This window comes from Colobus angolensis, unplaced genomic scaffold (genome assembly GCF_000951035.1).
Source record: "Colobus angolensis palliatus isolate OR3802 unplaced genomic scaffold, Cang.pa_1.0 Scaffold328, whole genome shotgun sequence".
In the NCBI taxonomy this organism is placed as follows: domain Eukaryota; kingdom Metazoa; phylum Chordata; class Mammalia; order Primates; family Cercopithecidae; genus Colobus; species Colobus angolensis.
The window spans coordinates 3,059,767-3,073,672 of NW_012116577.1; the positions used below are offsets into that span (position 1 = coordinate 3,059,767).

General features: G+C 41.1%; 1 protein-coding gene across 1 annotated transcript in view; it reads left to right on the plus strand.

The window, feature by feature from the left end:
• The window catches only part of PKD2 (polycystic kidney disease 2 (autosomal dominant)), a 71,095-nt gene that overhangs the window by 20,833 nt on the left and 36,356 nt on the right, over nucleotides 1-13,906 (plus strand). Inside the window, exons 3-4 of the mRNA XM_011951829.1 lie at nucleotides 8,088-8,303; nucleotides 10,235-10,485. Coding sequence (XP_011807219.1) covers nucleotides 8,181-8,303; nucleotides 10,235-10,485 — 374 coding nt within the window. The 5' untranslated portion in view covers nucleotides 8,088-8,180. The remainder of the gene's footprint in view (nucleotides 1-8,087; nucleotides 8,304-10,234; nucleotides 10,486-13,906) is intronic.

Below are 13,906 nucleotides of genomic sequence, written 5' to 3' on the forward strand. Positions count from 1 at the left end.
TTGCCTTGTATTCTGAAAAGGAAAGGAATATTTTATTTTACTTGTAAAAATCTTACATGGTTGCTAGTCTAAATATAGTTTTCCTAATTTGCCAGAGATTCCATGAAGATCGAGTTGATATCAAGATCAGTAAAGTAAAGGTCAGTAAGTTAATCTCACAGCAGCTGCAAGCTAATTCCATTTCCAGTGAAAAACATCCTGATAGCTCCCCACATATCTTTTCACAACAAACAGTTTCAGTCTTAAGATCACATGTTGCAATCCATGAGAAGTAACTATTAAGCCTTGGACTATGGCTGGAGGGCTCCTCACCCTTTCTGATAAATTGACTGGACAAAAACTCAATTTTAAAATGACAGGAAATAGAAGACATATAGATGTACTTTAAATGTGACCAAAATGGGTTGTGAAAACACAAGACACAATATCCAAAAGTGCTGGCAACACAGTATACTGTAGAGTATTGGTTGTTCACCCTTGCTATTGTGTGGCTGAGCTTATTGCCACTGCCTTCCCTTGCAAGAGCATCAAACTGCCTATCACTGGTCTAGGAAAAGATCAAAATTCAAAATTCGAAGTACAGTTTCTACTGAATACTTATCACTTTTGCACCATTTTAAAGTCAAAAAATCAGTAAGTTGTGAACCATCATATATCCAAGATTGTCTGTATGTAAATATTATACATCTTTCTCTCACTTTTAAAACACAATAATACCAGCCAATACTACCATTCTCAGAAGCACTTGTGTCAACAGCCTTTACCCCTTAAAGATTTTCCTCACAATTTTACAATTGTTACTTACAATTTTCTTTGAAATGTTGACCAAACCTGGATTAAAAGATTTGGGGATTTTAGTGACTGTATTTCACAAACTCTCTTATTGATTCTGCAGTCTCACTTCTGCCTCCTAAAAAAGCCCTCACAAAGGTCACTGGGGATGGCTCTTTTCAGCCTCTTCCTGGCATTTGATCCAGTGGAGTTTGGTATTCTAGGACTTCCCTCTTTGGCTTTGATAACTCCCTCTCTTCCTGTGTTCCTCCTTGCTGTGTTCACTTGCTTCACTTTCTTCTCTCTGAAGCATGTTTACAAATGTTTTCTCTGATTGGGCCTGTGACGTTCTTTGGGTCGTTTTTTCCACAGACAATGCTTCAACTAGTACTCGCATGCCAGTGACTCCCATGTCCCACTCATGAGCTCTGAACCTAGTACCAGCTTCTGCTGGACATCTACGATGGGATCTCTCACAGCCCTCTCTCATTGGTAACATGCCGCATCCTGAACTCCTCTCCCACCCATCTATCCAGCCATGCTCCAGTTCACTTGAACCCTGGGTGTCATCCTGGATGCTTTCCCTTCCCGGTCTTCTGTGATCATTCTGCCTCTTCAGAGACTCTCTAATCTTTTTTCCTATATCGCTCTTGTCCCTATTTTAATCCTAATCATCTGTTTCCTGACTTATTCATTCCTTAAGTTGGTCAGTAATTTAATTAAAAACAGATTTAGGCCCTGTCCTTAAATGTGATAAGTGATATGAAAGGAGATGATTGGGGAAAAGGGTTTCCCTCAAGGAAGGCCTCTCTGAAGCCTGAAGCAAGATTGAGAACAGAGGAAGAGAGAATTGTATGAATGAAGGCTCTGAGGCAGGAAGACACTCAGATCATTCCAGAAACACTCAGAAGCCAAGTGAAGCCAGTTCCTGGAGATGAGATCATCAGATGAAGATAGAAAGGTGACCAGGGGCCAGACCTGTAGTTCTGGTGGGCCTTGGTGAGGGATTTACAGTAGAACACCGCATGGTTTAAGTATGAAAGGGACAAGATTCCTTTAAGTTTTAAGAGGCCTCGAAATATGAACCACAGATTAGATGGAAGCTACTCTCTCTGTGTCTGGACTTTTTAGAATTTCCAAGCACTGCTGTTTCTAGAACCAGATTAATACAAGTCGCTCTTCCATTTATTTATTTATGTATTTGTTTGAGACAGGGTCTCACTCTGTCACCCAGGTTGGAGTGCAGTAGCGTGAACACAGCTCACTGCAGCTTGGAAGCTAAAGAGATCCTCCTGCCTCAGCCTCCCGTGTAGCTGGGACCACAGGCACACACCACCCAGCTAATTTTATTTGTTGTAGAAATGAGGTCTCATTTTGCTGCCCAAGCTGTTCTTGAACTCTTGGGCTCAAGCGATCCTCCTGCAGCATCCTCCCAAAGTGCTGGGATCACTCTTCCATTTAACATGGTATCTCAAAGTCAAGATAAACTTTAAAATCTTTAGACAATAGGCTGGCATTTTACCAAAAGATGTTTACTTACTTCTTCAGAACTGCCACTCCCTATAAATATCTGGTTCTTCAACCACATCAAACCACTTGTGATCTCAAAAAGCCTCAGTGTACACTGTTCCTTTCTGTCATTCTAATTCCTCCTCATCCTTCAAAATCAGCTCAAGAACCAGATCTAGGTAGAAACTTAGCGGTGCCCACCCAAACCAGCCGCCACCTCCGAGTTGTGCTGCCATTCGGGCCCACCTCTTCACACAGGATTGTCAGACCAGACCAGCTCATGCATTCACCCCCCTCGCAGGGATGGGATGCAGCTGTGCACCTCTCAGTGCCGACACCTGGAGAGTCTCACGAACTGTTGACAACATTGCCTGTTTCCATTTCTTGTTCACTAGCACTTCTCATTTACTAACACACAGAACTTCCTGTAGTATGTCCACTTAATCGATTCAAGCCTAATAATTCCTTGATTTGTGTATAGTGCTTTGCATTTGGAGACTCATGGTCCCCAACTTACGATGGTTCGGTTTATAATTTTTCAACTTCATGGTGATGTGAAAGTGATACACATTCTATAGAAACCATACTTTCAATTTTGAATTTTGGTCTTTTTCCAGGCTAACATACTCTAGAGATGGAGCCACAGCTCCCAGTCAGCCATGTGATTATGAGGGTAAGCGACCAGTACTCTACGGTGTATTGTATTGCCAGATGATGTTGCCCAACTAGCCCAATGTAAGTGTCTAAACATGTTTAAGGTAGGCCAGGCTAAGCTGTGTTGTTCATTCAGTAGGTTAGTTATATTAAATGCATTTTCAGCTTACGATATTTTCAATTTACAGTGGGCTTATCAGGATATACCTCCACTGTAAGACAAGGTTATCATCTTGTATAGCACTTTGAGTTTATAGAGTCCCTTCAAATGTTTGTTTGCATTTTATTTCCACTGCATCCCTGTGAGGATATCATAGCAAAGCAGTTCGTTTTCCTGTGCAAAGTGATAGCTTCATCTTGTGGCAGATTACCTGAAATACTGCGGCCAAGGCATCTTGGTTCTACTGTCTTTGCATCTAGTACGGTTATATTTTTATGGCAGCTCTGATTTCTTCTTTGGCCCAAGGGTTATTAAGAGAGGGAAAAAATTTAATTTCTTAACAGATACATATATCTGTGTCAAGTCATATACTTAATTCAAACCCTTAATATTCCTAGGTAATTTTTGTCTGCTTTCTCTGTCAAAGATTGAAAGATCCAGGGTTTTAAGTTTCCAACTGCAGTTGTAGTTTTGATAATTCTTTTATTACTAACAAGTATTGCTGTATATATTTTGATGTTCTGTTATTCAATACATAAGAATTCATTACAGTTAAGTCATTATGTATAGTATAATTGACCAATGTAAAATAACCTTTTAATCAAACTGAGTGTTCACCTTATAATGTCCTCTCTCAGAGGATTACAATACCACTTAAAACCTTTTAAAAAATATTTTATCCCTGATATATTTTCCCATTCATTTATTTTTAGCTTTGAGTGGGTTTCTTCTAACAATTCTAGAGATGCATTTTTATTTTTTAACCAATATTTAAAACTTTGTCATTTAGTAAGAGTCTAAACCATTCATGTTTCATGTATTTTTGTCAAATTAATATTATTTAGTATTTTCCTCTCTTTTATATGTTCCTGTTATTTTCCATTTATATTCTTTTGTTAGATGGAAATTTTTTCTTTGCTTTTTTATCCTAATGATTTGGAATTTATGTAATATATACTATTCTACAATACCCTTTATTTGTTTTTAATATTTGAACCTATATTTTTCAACAATATTAACAATAAAATAGTATTTGTTGCTATTTTGAAATGATAGACCATGTTTTTAAGGCAGCTTTTGTTAGTTCACATGCTGGTTGTTTGGTGATAGTTTCTTTCCTTTCTTTTTCTTTTTTTTTTTAAGTTTTTGAGACAAGGTCTCGCTCTATCGCCCAGGCTGGAGTGCAGTGGTGCAGTCTCACCCTGTTGCCCAACCTGGTCTCAAACTCTGGAGCTCAACGGTCTGCCCACCTTGGCCTCCCAAAGTGCGGGGATTACAGGTGTGAGCCATCGTGTCTGGCCGATACTGTGTTTTACTGTATTTTGCTCTAGTTTATTTTATGGAAAATGGAAATTCAGGGGTTAAGCCAAGGAATAAATAGCAGAAGAAAGATGTGTACATATGTACAGATGTATGTGTCCTTTATGTATTTTTTAATACTCTTGTCTCCTTTCTGGTCCTCATTCAAGGTTATCTATTTCATGCACTAAATTTTTCTTCACAATTCACTTCATTTAGAGAGTGAATGCTACCTTCAAGTGGGCTTTCTCCAGTGTCCTTTCAGGGACTTAAAGGAGAAGTGATGTTAACAGTTTTATATTCCCATTGCATTTTACAGTGTGCAAATGTCTTCACATATATTTCTCCATTTGAGCTTTACAAAAGCCCTTGGTATTATTCTCATTTTCTGGATTCCAAAATCAGACGTAGAAGAGTTAAATAGTCGTCCAAGATCTCAAGATGCAAGACCCGCAATCATGAACAGAGGCAGATGTTCAGGATGGAGGCAAGCTGAAACTCAAAACCAAATCAGTGTGACTCCAAATTCAGGGGCGTTTAGCTGCCACCTGCATGGGCTCATGGTGTAGCTGACCACCAGAGTTTGTAGAGCTGTCACTCAGGTGTGCCATGGACTTCCTTGGGACCTGGCACAGGAGAAGGACTGAGTTAATGTTTGCTGATTAAATATCTGTTACAGGCTGGGCACGGTGGCTCACGACCATAATCCCAGCACTTTGGGAGGCCAAGCAGGGAGGATCACTTGAGCTCACAAGTTTGAGACAAGCCTGGACAGCATGGCGAAACCCCATCTCTACAAAAAATTTAAAAATTAGCTGGCCATGGTGGTGCATGCCTGTAGTCCCAGGTACTCAGGAAACTGGGGTGGGAGGATCACTTGAGCCCATGAGATTGAGGCTGCAGTGAGCGGAGATGGTGCCACTGCACTCCTGCCTTGGCCATAGAGCCAGACCTGTCTCAAAAAAAAAAAAAAAAAAAAAAGGTACAGTAATCATCCCTTCAAAGCTGGAAGGGGTTATTTGCCTGGCTGTCCAGCAGATGGTGCTACATAACCAAGGGAATCTGTTGCTTGCCCTTTGGTGAAGCTATTAAAGCCAATATAGATCTTGAGAATTTCAAAAGCAAAAATCAGTACTGGATTATGAGTGGTCTAGGAAAATAAAGGGATGCATTTTCAATTCAGTATCTAAGATACTTACATTTACATACTTATATATAGTTATACCATATTTATAAATAAAAATATATAAGTAATTTATCAAAATTCCTTTTTAACAACAACAACGACAGTAAACCCACAGGTTAAAAACTCCACAACAGTCTATATTAATCAGTCAATCCAAAGTACATTCCAATTCCAAGTTAATTGAAAATAATCAACTTAATTATTTGGTTGGCTCTTAGCAGCCTTCACTGCTTGCTCTTGTGTCATGTCCCTTTCTCTCCTCGATTGACTGTAGACTCACAGAAGGCCTTTGCAGAGGACAGTGTACCCGTGTCCATCCTTTGCATCCTTTGTGGGAGTTGGCTAGGCAGCACTCTCACTGGGGACACTATGAACTCCTCTGAGTGCAGAGATCACATCTTGTTCATCTTCATGCCCAATAGCTTATACCATAAATATGAATGGATTAGAATTCTAAACTCTTAACTCTGCCCCAAGACAGTTCTGAGAGGTAGTAAGTCATGTAACACCTGAACCTGAAGAGGACTGTTCTTGTCCTAATTACGTTAGGTTATAGGATGGCAGGTGAGGGAGCCAAACCAGGGGGACTGGACATTATTCATACGTCTCTAGATACAGTATACAAGTTGTGTGTATTATATGTATTTACTGCTTAATTGATTGCTTGAGATCAACTCCCAAACACACTCGTGTTTGGATCATTATTACCTACCCTTCTTAAATAATCTTAATTTCCTATGATGCTTGAAAGGGGAAGAGGGACCAGGTATGGTGGCTCACACCTGTAATCCCAGCACTTTGGGAGGCCAAGGCAAGTGTATCACCTGAGGTCTGGAGTTCAAGACCAGCCTGACCAACATGGTGAAACCCCGTCTCTACTAAAAATAAAAAATCAGCTGGGCGTGGTAGCAACATGCCTGTAATCCTAGCTGCTGGGGAGGCTGAAGTGGGAGAATTGCTTGAACCTGGGAAGTAGAGGTTGCAGTGAGCCGAGATTGCTCCATTGCACTCCAGCCTAGGTAACAACAGTGAAACTCTGTCTCAAAAAAAAAGAAAGAAAAATGCGGAGTGGGGAGAAGACAGCTGCATAAAGGAGAGATTTACTAAATAGTACTTAATCCCAAAATAATTTCTATAGGTTTGAATATGATCCCTGAAATGTATTATAGTTTCAGGTAAGTATTAATCATGGGTATTCAGAACTGTAGTTTTAAAAAAGTATAGAACATGTTTCCTTCCCCTTGAAACTTTTTACCAGCTAATTATAGGAATTATATTATACCTGCAATCATTAAAGTCCAGAATGAGAAAGTACTTGGTAAAGTGCTGAAATTTATAATAAATGCATTATAGCAATCCAGTTAAGGAGGAAGAGCCACCATATTGAACATTTGTTAAGTGTCAACCACTATACTAGATAAATTTTAGTTATTGTTTTTATTTAGGCACCAAAAAATCCATGGGATAGTTGGTTATCCCCATCTTACTGAAAAGGAAACTGAAGCTCAGAAAGTTTAAGCAACTTGCACAAGTCATATAGCAAGTAAGGAGCATGGCCAGGAGTCAGACCCTGATCTCCTTTGGTCTACTAAGCTTGTAAAGGATCTTCCCACCTCCTTCCAAGACCAATCAAAATAATCAGTAAATGTCCATGGCAGGGATGTAGTTCGAGTTATAGCGTTCCATTCAAGATTTGATTGGTAGGTGGGAAGCAGATATGTCTGTGTCAGTCAGCATCCTAGAAAAAGGAGATGATGAACTTAAGTGGTGATTAAGGGAAGTTTAATGAAGGGACTATTTACAGAGATATGGTGGGGTTAAGAGAACCAAAAAGGGGAAGTGATGCACTCCAAAAAAGTTACCACCTCCAGGCTTTAGGGAACTGGGGGGAGGGAGTGGCATAGTGGGAGCCCAGTGTGGTTGTGAGAAAAGGGATTCCCTCAGCACCCATGGCCAAGATTAGAGTCTCCACTGCCAAATTACATCCATATGGTGAGGGTATGGAGAACAGGGGTGGGGGAACAAACTCTGTCCTTGTTATCCCCATAGGGCAAAGGATTCCAGTTGGTACAGTTCATAAAGGTTAGCCTCAGGGCACAGAACAGGGCAGAGAAGAATGGAGAATTGATCTGGAGAAAACAAGCAATGGCTTGCCCATGTTACTGCAGGGAGAGTAGGCAGTGTGCACAGCAGGAGGGTGGGGAGCCCAGCATAGCTATGACCTTGTGCAGATCAGCCTCACTGGTATGGAGGATCTGAGCCGAGAGGTGGTGGAAGATGAAATTGAGTAGGCATGTTGGAAGTCCCAAATGTCAAGTAAACGTTCCTGATCTTACACTGATACTCAATAGTAGGCCAATTTTGTTTCACATGAGCCAATATTAATATTACATATTTCTTTTATAAGCCAGAGATATAGGGAGAGATCCTAGAAGAATGATAAGGGGAAGGAAGGCAGGGGTGAGAGAAGACCTTGTGTGGATATTTGTCCAAACTGTTTATCCACAGGAACAATCCCTTCGTGAAGGCTGCTGGTGTGTGAATGTGCCAATTCCCTTGGGGCGTTCATTTGGATCTTTCTGTGTTCCAGTGACCTACGGCATGATGAGCTCCAATGTGTACTACTACACCCGGATGATGTCACAGCTCTTCCTAGACACCCCCGTGTCCAAAACAGAGAACACTAACTTTAAAACTCTGTCTTCCATGGAAGACTTCTGGAAGGTATTTGCAAATAACTTTGAAAGTACTTCTTTATCACAGAAAATTTTTCATTTGGCTTCATCATTTCAGTGCATGAGTATCAACAGGACCTGCTTTGCATTTAACACTGTGAGACGTAAGTTATGGTGAGTTGTTAGAAGTTACTGTTCCTACTCTCAAAGAGGGGTAAAGTTAACACTGAGAACTTTGCCTGTGCCTTGCACTGTGCTGAGTGTTTCATACCTTACCTTATTTAATTTCTATGGTAACTCTATAAGGTAAGTACTAAACGTATGCCCTAGTTTGTTAATGAGGAAAATGAGATTCAGGATGCTTAAATCATATGGTCACATGGCTAGGGAACAAGAAAAATCTATTTTTTTCTAGCCTGACAGCTACTTCTTCATCCTAGTTTATAATTCATTCCATAAGTCAAGATTCAATAAATATTTATTGAGAATCTCCTAGAATGTAAGGTCAATGAAGGGCAATGTGGTTCTTCTGTCTAGCTTCGCCTTTTGCATTTCGTCTCTTTGTTGATGATGGCATATATCCCCAGCTCTTAGAACAGTGCTTGATACAAAGTAAGGACATTCTTTCAAAGGTCTGCTGTTGGTGGGGCTTGGTGGCTCACGCCTGTAACCCCAGCACTTTGGGAGGCCAAGGCAGGAGGATTGCTTGAGCCCAGGATTTCGAAACCAGCCTGGGCATAACATAGTAAGACTTTGTCTCTCCAAAAAAATTAAAGAATTAGCAGGGTGGGGTGGCACACACCTGTAGTCCCAGCTACTCAGGAGGCTGAGGTAGGAGGATCACTTGAGTGATTGCTTGAGGTCGAGCCATAACCATGCTACTGCATTCCAGCCGGGGCAACAGAGTGAGACCCTGTCTCAAAAAATCCAAAAAAAAAAAAAAACCCCAAAACAAGCAAAAGGTTTGCTGTTGTGAAGTTCAACCCAGTCCAGTCCCTTTCCAAATTCCAACATAGTTAACAGTATAGCAATGAGTGATACCACAGGAAAAATATTAAACTCATCTGAGGGATATGGGGTTTGGCATCTAAGAAAATTGGAAGGGAAATTGAAAAGGAAATTATTGTTTCTCCTTAGGGAGATAGTTTCTAAAATTCTTACTAAACCCTGGGGTCAGAGCTATTAATTTTAAGGATAGAGACAACTGGGTCACAGGAACCTATTCATATATAAAAGTACTTGGCATCCAAAGCCACACTTGTATAATATGAATCTTTCACCATCTGAGTAGGGCAAATCAGTCTATCTCTGTTGATCATCTGATAAGGATAGCACACTGAAAAATAGATCTGTTTTCCCAACAGGCATAGCTAGTTGTACAAACTAACAAGAGACTTTTGTATACACATTCCATGATGATCAATGCCAATCTCTAAAGGGATAAGGAGGGATCGGAGAGTTCACCATACAGCAAAATAGTCCAGACAGGTGAAAGGTCTATCAGATGCCAGGCTGGTAATAAAAACTGTAGCCTTTTCTCTAAACAAGTTTAGAACCATGATTATGTGAGACATTATTTTAATAAGGGGAAGTGGAGTTAATTATGACCCCACCTTTAGTCCAAGAACAAAAATCAGAGCTGCCACATATTAAGTACCCACTCTGTGCCAGGTGCAGTAACTATGCAAATCAGAGCTGCCACGTATTAAGTACCCACTCTGTGCCAGGTGCAGTGACTACATAAAAGATGGGTTTTCCAGATGCAGGAACCCTGGTTCGGAGGACCCTGCTCAAGGCCTCATAGTTAACAAGTGATGGGGCAAGATGCTATATCCCAAATCTCTCTGACAACAAAACTCATTCTTACCACTCTACTATTTTCATAGAGTTGCCAAATGCTTGGTTATGCAAACGTTCCAGGCAGGAGCAAGATAGCAGCTGAGCTTGGAACTTTTTCAAAGATGTTTCCTTTGCTTTTAGTTCACAGAAGGCTCCTTATTGGATGGGCTGTACTGGAAGATGCAGCCCAATAACCATACTGAAGCTGACAACCGAAGTTTCATCTTCTATGAGAACCTGTTGTTAGGGGTACCACGAATACGGCAACTCCGAGTCAGAAATGGATCCTGCTCTATCCCCCAGGACTTGAGAGATGAAATTAAAGAATGCTATGATGTCTACTCTGTCAGTAGTGAAGATAGGGCTCCCTTTGGGCCCCGAAATGGAACCGCGTAAGTGTCTGTGACTCATTGCCACTCGGTGATATTCACTCATTCACTCTCTGACCTCCCACCATTCATTCATTCATTCCCTGACACCTTCACCAAGGCAAAAAGAAGTTCAGTGACTCTTCAGTGCTTATATTTAAACCTTGGCCAACCTGACCTTTGACTTCTCAAGTTTTCACTACTTTTTAGCCTTCTTTCAGTTTCTACATGCATATTTTTCAAAAGACTAAATCGTTGACCGTATGACCCACAAAAAATTAATTATCTGAGCCTTTGAAAATTTCAGTTAAGATGCCCTCGGCCCTGTTTTTGTAGGTCCAGTAACATCATCCACTAAGTTATTTAACAGCAAGTTTTCAGGTGCAGGGACTCTTTTTTTATAGGTCTTACAAACAGGTTTTTGTTCAGAATGGAGTTACTTAATGTGTAAGCTTGTGAGGCCATTTTTTGTTTGGTTTAAAGCCCATTTTACTCAAATGTTTGAGATTTTAAGTATATATTTGTACGCATGCATATTTAAAGGGGCTTTTTGTACACTTTGGTACCCATACTTCAAACATCTTGTGTATTAAGGGAGGGCACTTACTATTTTAGAAGTATTGCAGTTATTAATAAAGAAATAGGAAGGCCTCCCAGGCCGTTTCAGTGTGGGCCTTTGGGGTTGCTGTCCTTGGGTACGTCACTGGTCAGGTCATCTTCTAAACTTTGCTCAGCTAATTCTGTCGATTCATCTAGGTTCTTTTCTTGGAAACTGAGTTGCCCAGAATCCACATTTGTTACTATACAATGGGCAATCACCTTTTCAATTAGTGTATTCTTCTTGTACCATCCAGTGTATACTCTATTTAATACCAGAACCCATAAGAAACAAATTTAGTAAAAATCCAGGTTGGACACAGTTTCTCATGCCTGTAATCCCAGCACTTTGGAAGGCCAAGGCGGGCGGATCACTTGAGGTCAGGAGTTCAAGACCAGCCTAGCCAACATGGTGAAACCCTGTCTCTACTAAAAATACAAAAATTAGCTGGGTGTGGTGACATGTGCCTATAGTCCCAGCTACTCAGGAGGCTGAGGCAGGAGAATTGATTGAGGCCAAGTGGTGGAGGTTGCAGTGAGCTGAGATCTCACCACTGCACTCCAGCCTGGGCAACAGAGCAAGACTCCACCTCAGAAAAAAAAAAAACAAATTTAATAAAAATCCAGAGCTTTAGAACAAAGGTACTAAATAATCTTAAAGGACATTATCATCCAAGTTATATTAGTGATTTTGCTTTCTTTAAAAAAAAAAATTTATTAGAGATGGAGCCTCTTGATGTTGCCCAGGCTGGCCTCCAACTCCTGGGCTCAAGCAATCCTCCAGCCTCAGCCTCCCGAGTAGCCAGGATATAAGAATATGCCACCATGCCCAGCTTTATTTTGCTTTCTAGTGTGCCTTTTTGTAGTTCCCGCAAAACATAAGCTTGCCTTCCATCTGTGGTACCCTTTCCAATATTTTATTTATCTCACATCACTAAGAAGATAAATTTATACAGCCACCGCTCTGTGCCAGACATTATTTAAGAAGTTATTTCACGCATTGTCTCATCTGCCTTCACAAAACAACTCTAAAATAGGTATCATCTCCATTTTATAGATGAAAAAACTGAGGCTCACTTGCCCAAAGTGTCACAGCTAGCAAATGGAACTGAGCCAAGATTTAAGCAGCCTGACTCCAAAACCCATGTTTTGTCTACTAAACCTCTTCCATATTAATTCCTCCTCCATATTAATTACGTCGTTAGGGTGGCTTCTCGATGCTCTCAGCTCCCCATCAGTACTCAAGCTTCCTGAGGGCAGGGATTCTATTTTGTTAACTGCTGTGTCCTCAAAGCCTTGAACAATGCCCCATATGTAAAGATACTAATAAATATGTGTTGGATGCATGTATGAATGAGTGATTTCTACTCCAGGGTGGATTGCCAAAGGGGACCTTCCCTGTCATATCTGAACCATCCCTTTATTCTTCTACATTCTCAAGTCACTCCAATTTCTTCTTCCCATCCACTCCAAACTTCTTGGAAGTATAGTCTTCATTTGCCACTTCCATTTCCTTACCCTTGATTTACCTCTTAAAGCTTAGGCTCTTGCTTTTGACATCTCACCAGGAAGCTACTAGGGACCTCTAGTTAGCAAATCCACGGAACAAATCTCAGTCTTTATCCCCTTCATCCTGTCTGCAGAAGGTGGCAGTGTTGACTGCTCATTCCTTTGACTTCCATGAAGAACTCTACACTTTGGGTTCTTTTAACTCTAAAACCCCTTTCTCTTATTTCTTCTGTCTTATTCCCAGGTTCTATGTTTGTATCTCCATCTTTTCTTTCTTTACCCTCTTTCCCATGACATTCAGATGGCTTCCACTGGCATCTTTATTTGGTGACTCGTCATTTCTTTAACAGTGTGCCAGGCATGTTCCCATTGCTAGAAGTCACCCCTCTTCTAGTCCCCGTGATGCTAAAGAAACAGAAGCAAACGTCCTTTCTTCACAGAGATACAAGATACATCTCTGTTCCACCTGGATGTCCCACACCTCTTGTGATTCAACATGCCCCAAATTAAACTCATCGTTTTCTTGTGGGATCTGCTCTTCCTTCTGTTAATGGCACTGCTATCTTCCTATTGCCCTGAAAGAGACTCCAGAGTCATTTTTGAGCCATGTTTCCTCCTTGCCCCAACTTCCAAATCAGTTGCCAAGTTCTGCTGGCAGTCACTGTGGTGACACTCTCTCACTCCTTTCTTCCCCTTCCCATCTTCACTGAGCGAGTTCAGGCCTCATTATCTCTTGGTTATTGCAGACTTTGCTAATGAAGATATGTCAGGGTTCCCTAAGACCACCCCCATGTTCAGTGATTCACTAGAAGGACTCAGCATAGAGGCATCCTTATAGCTAAGGTTTATTATGGTGAAAGGATACAAAAGAAAAGGTACATGGGGAAAACCCAGTGTAGGCTTCCAGGAGCCCTCTCCCAGTGAGGTCACATAGGATGTGCTGAATTTCTCCAGGAGCAAGTTGTAACAATGTGTGAAATGTCTTATCAGAGAGGTTAATTAGAGACTCAGTGCCTGGGGTGTTCACTGGATACTGGTGCTGGTTTATGACTAGCATGTGCCAAAATTCCTGACTCCCAGAAGGAAAGCAGGTGTTGAGTGTAAAGCCACATTGCTTGTACAAATAGCACAGCAACAACAAGCCTCTCTTACCAGTCAGGGCAAGTTGTATACCAGTGCAGGGAGCTGTTTATCAGTCAGATTCCCAGATGCTAGCCAAAGTCCAACCTTGCAAACAGGCCTTCCTACGGAAAGACCATCTCAGGCCTGCTGTGTTAACTCTTTTCTGCACGTGAGCCCTCTTCCTCCGCACTCTAGTCTTCCCTGCTGCCACCAGAGC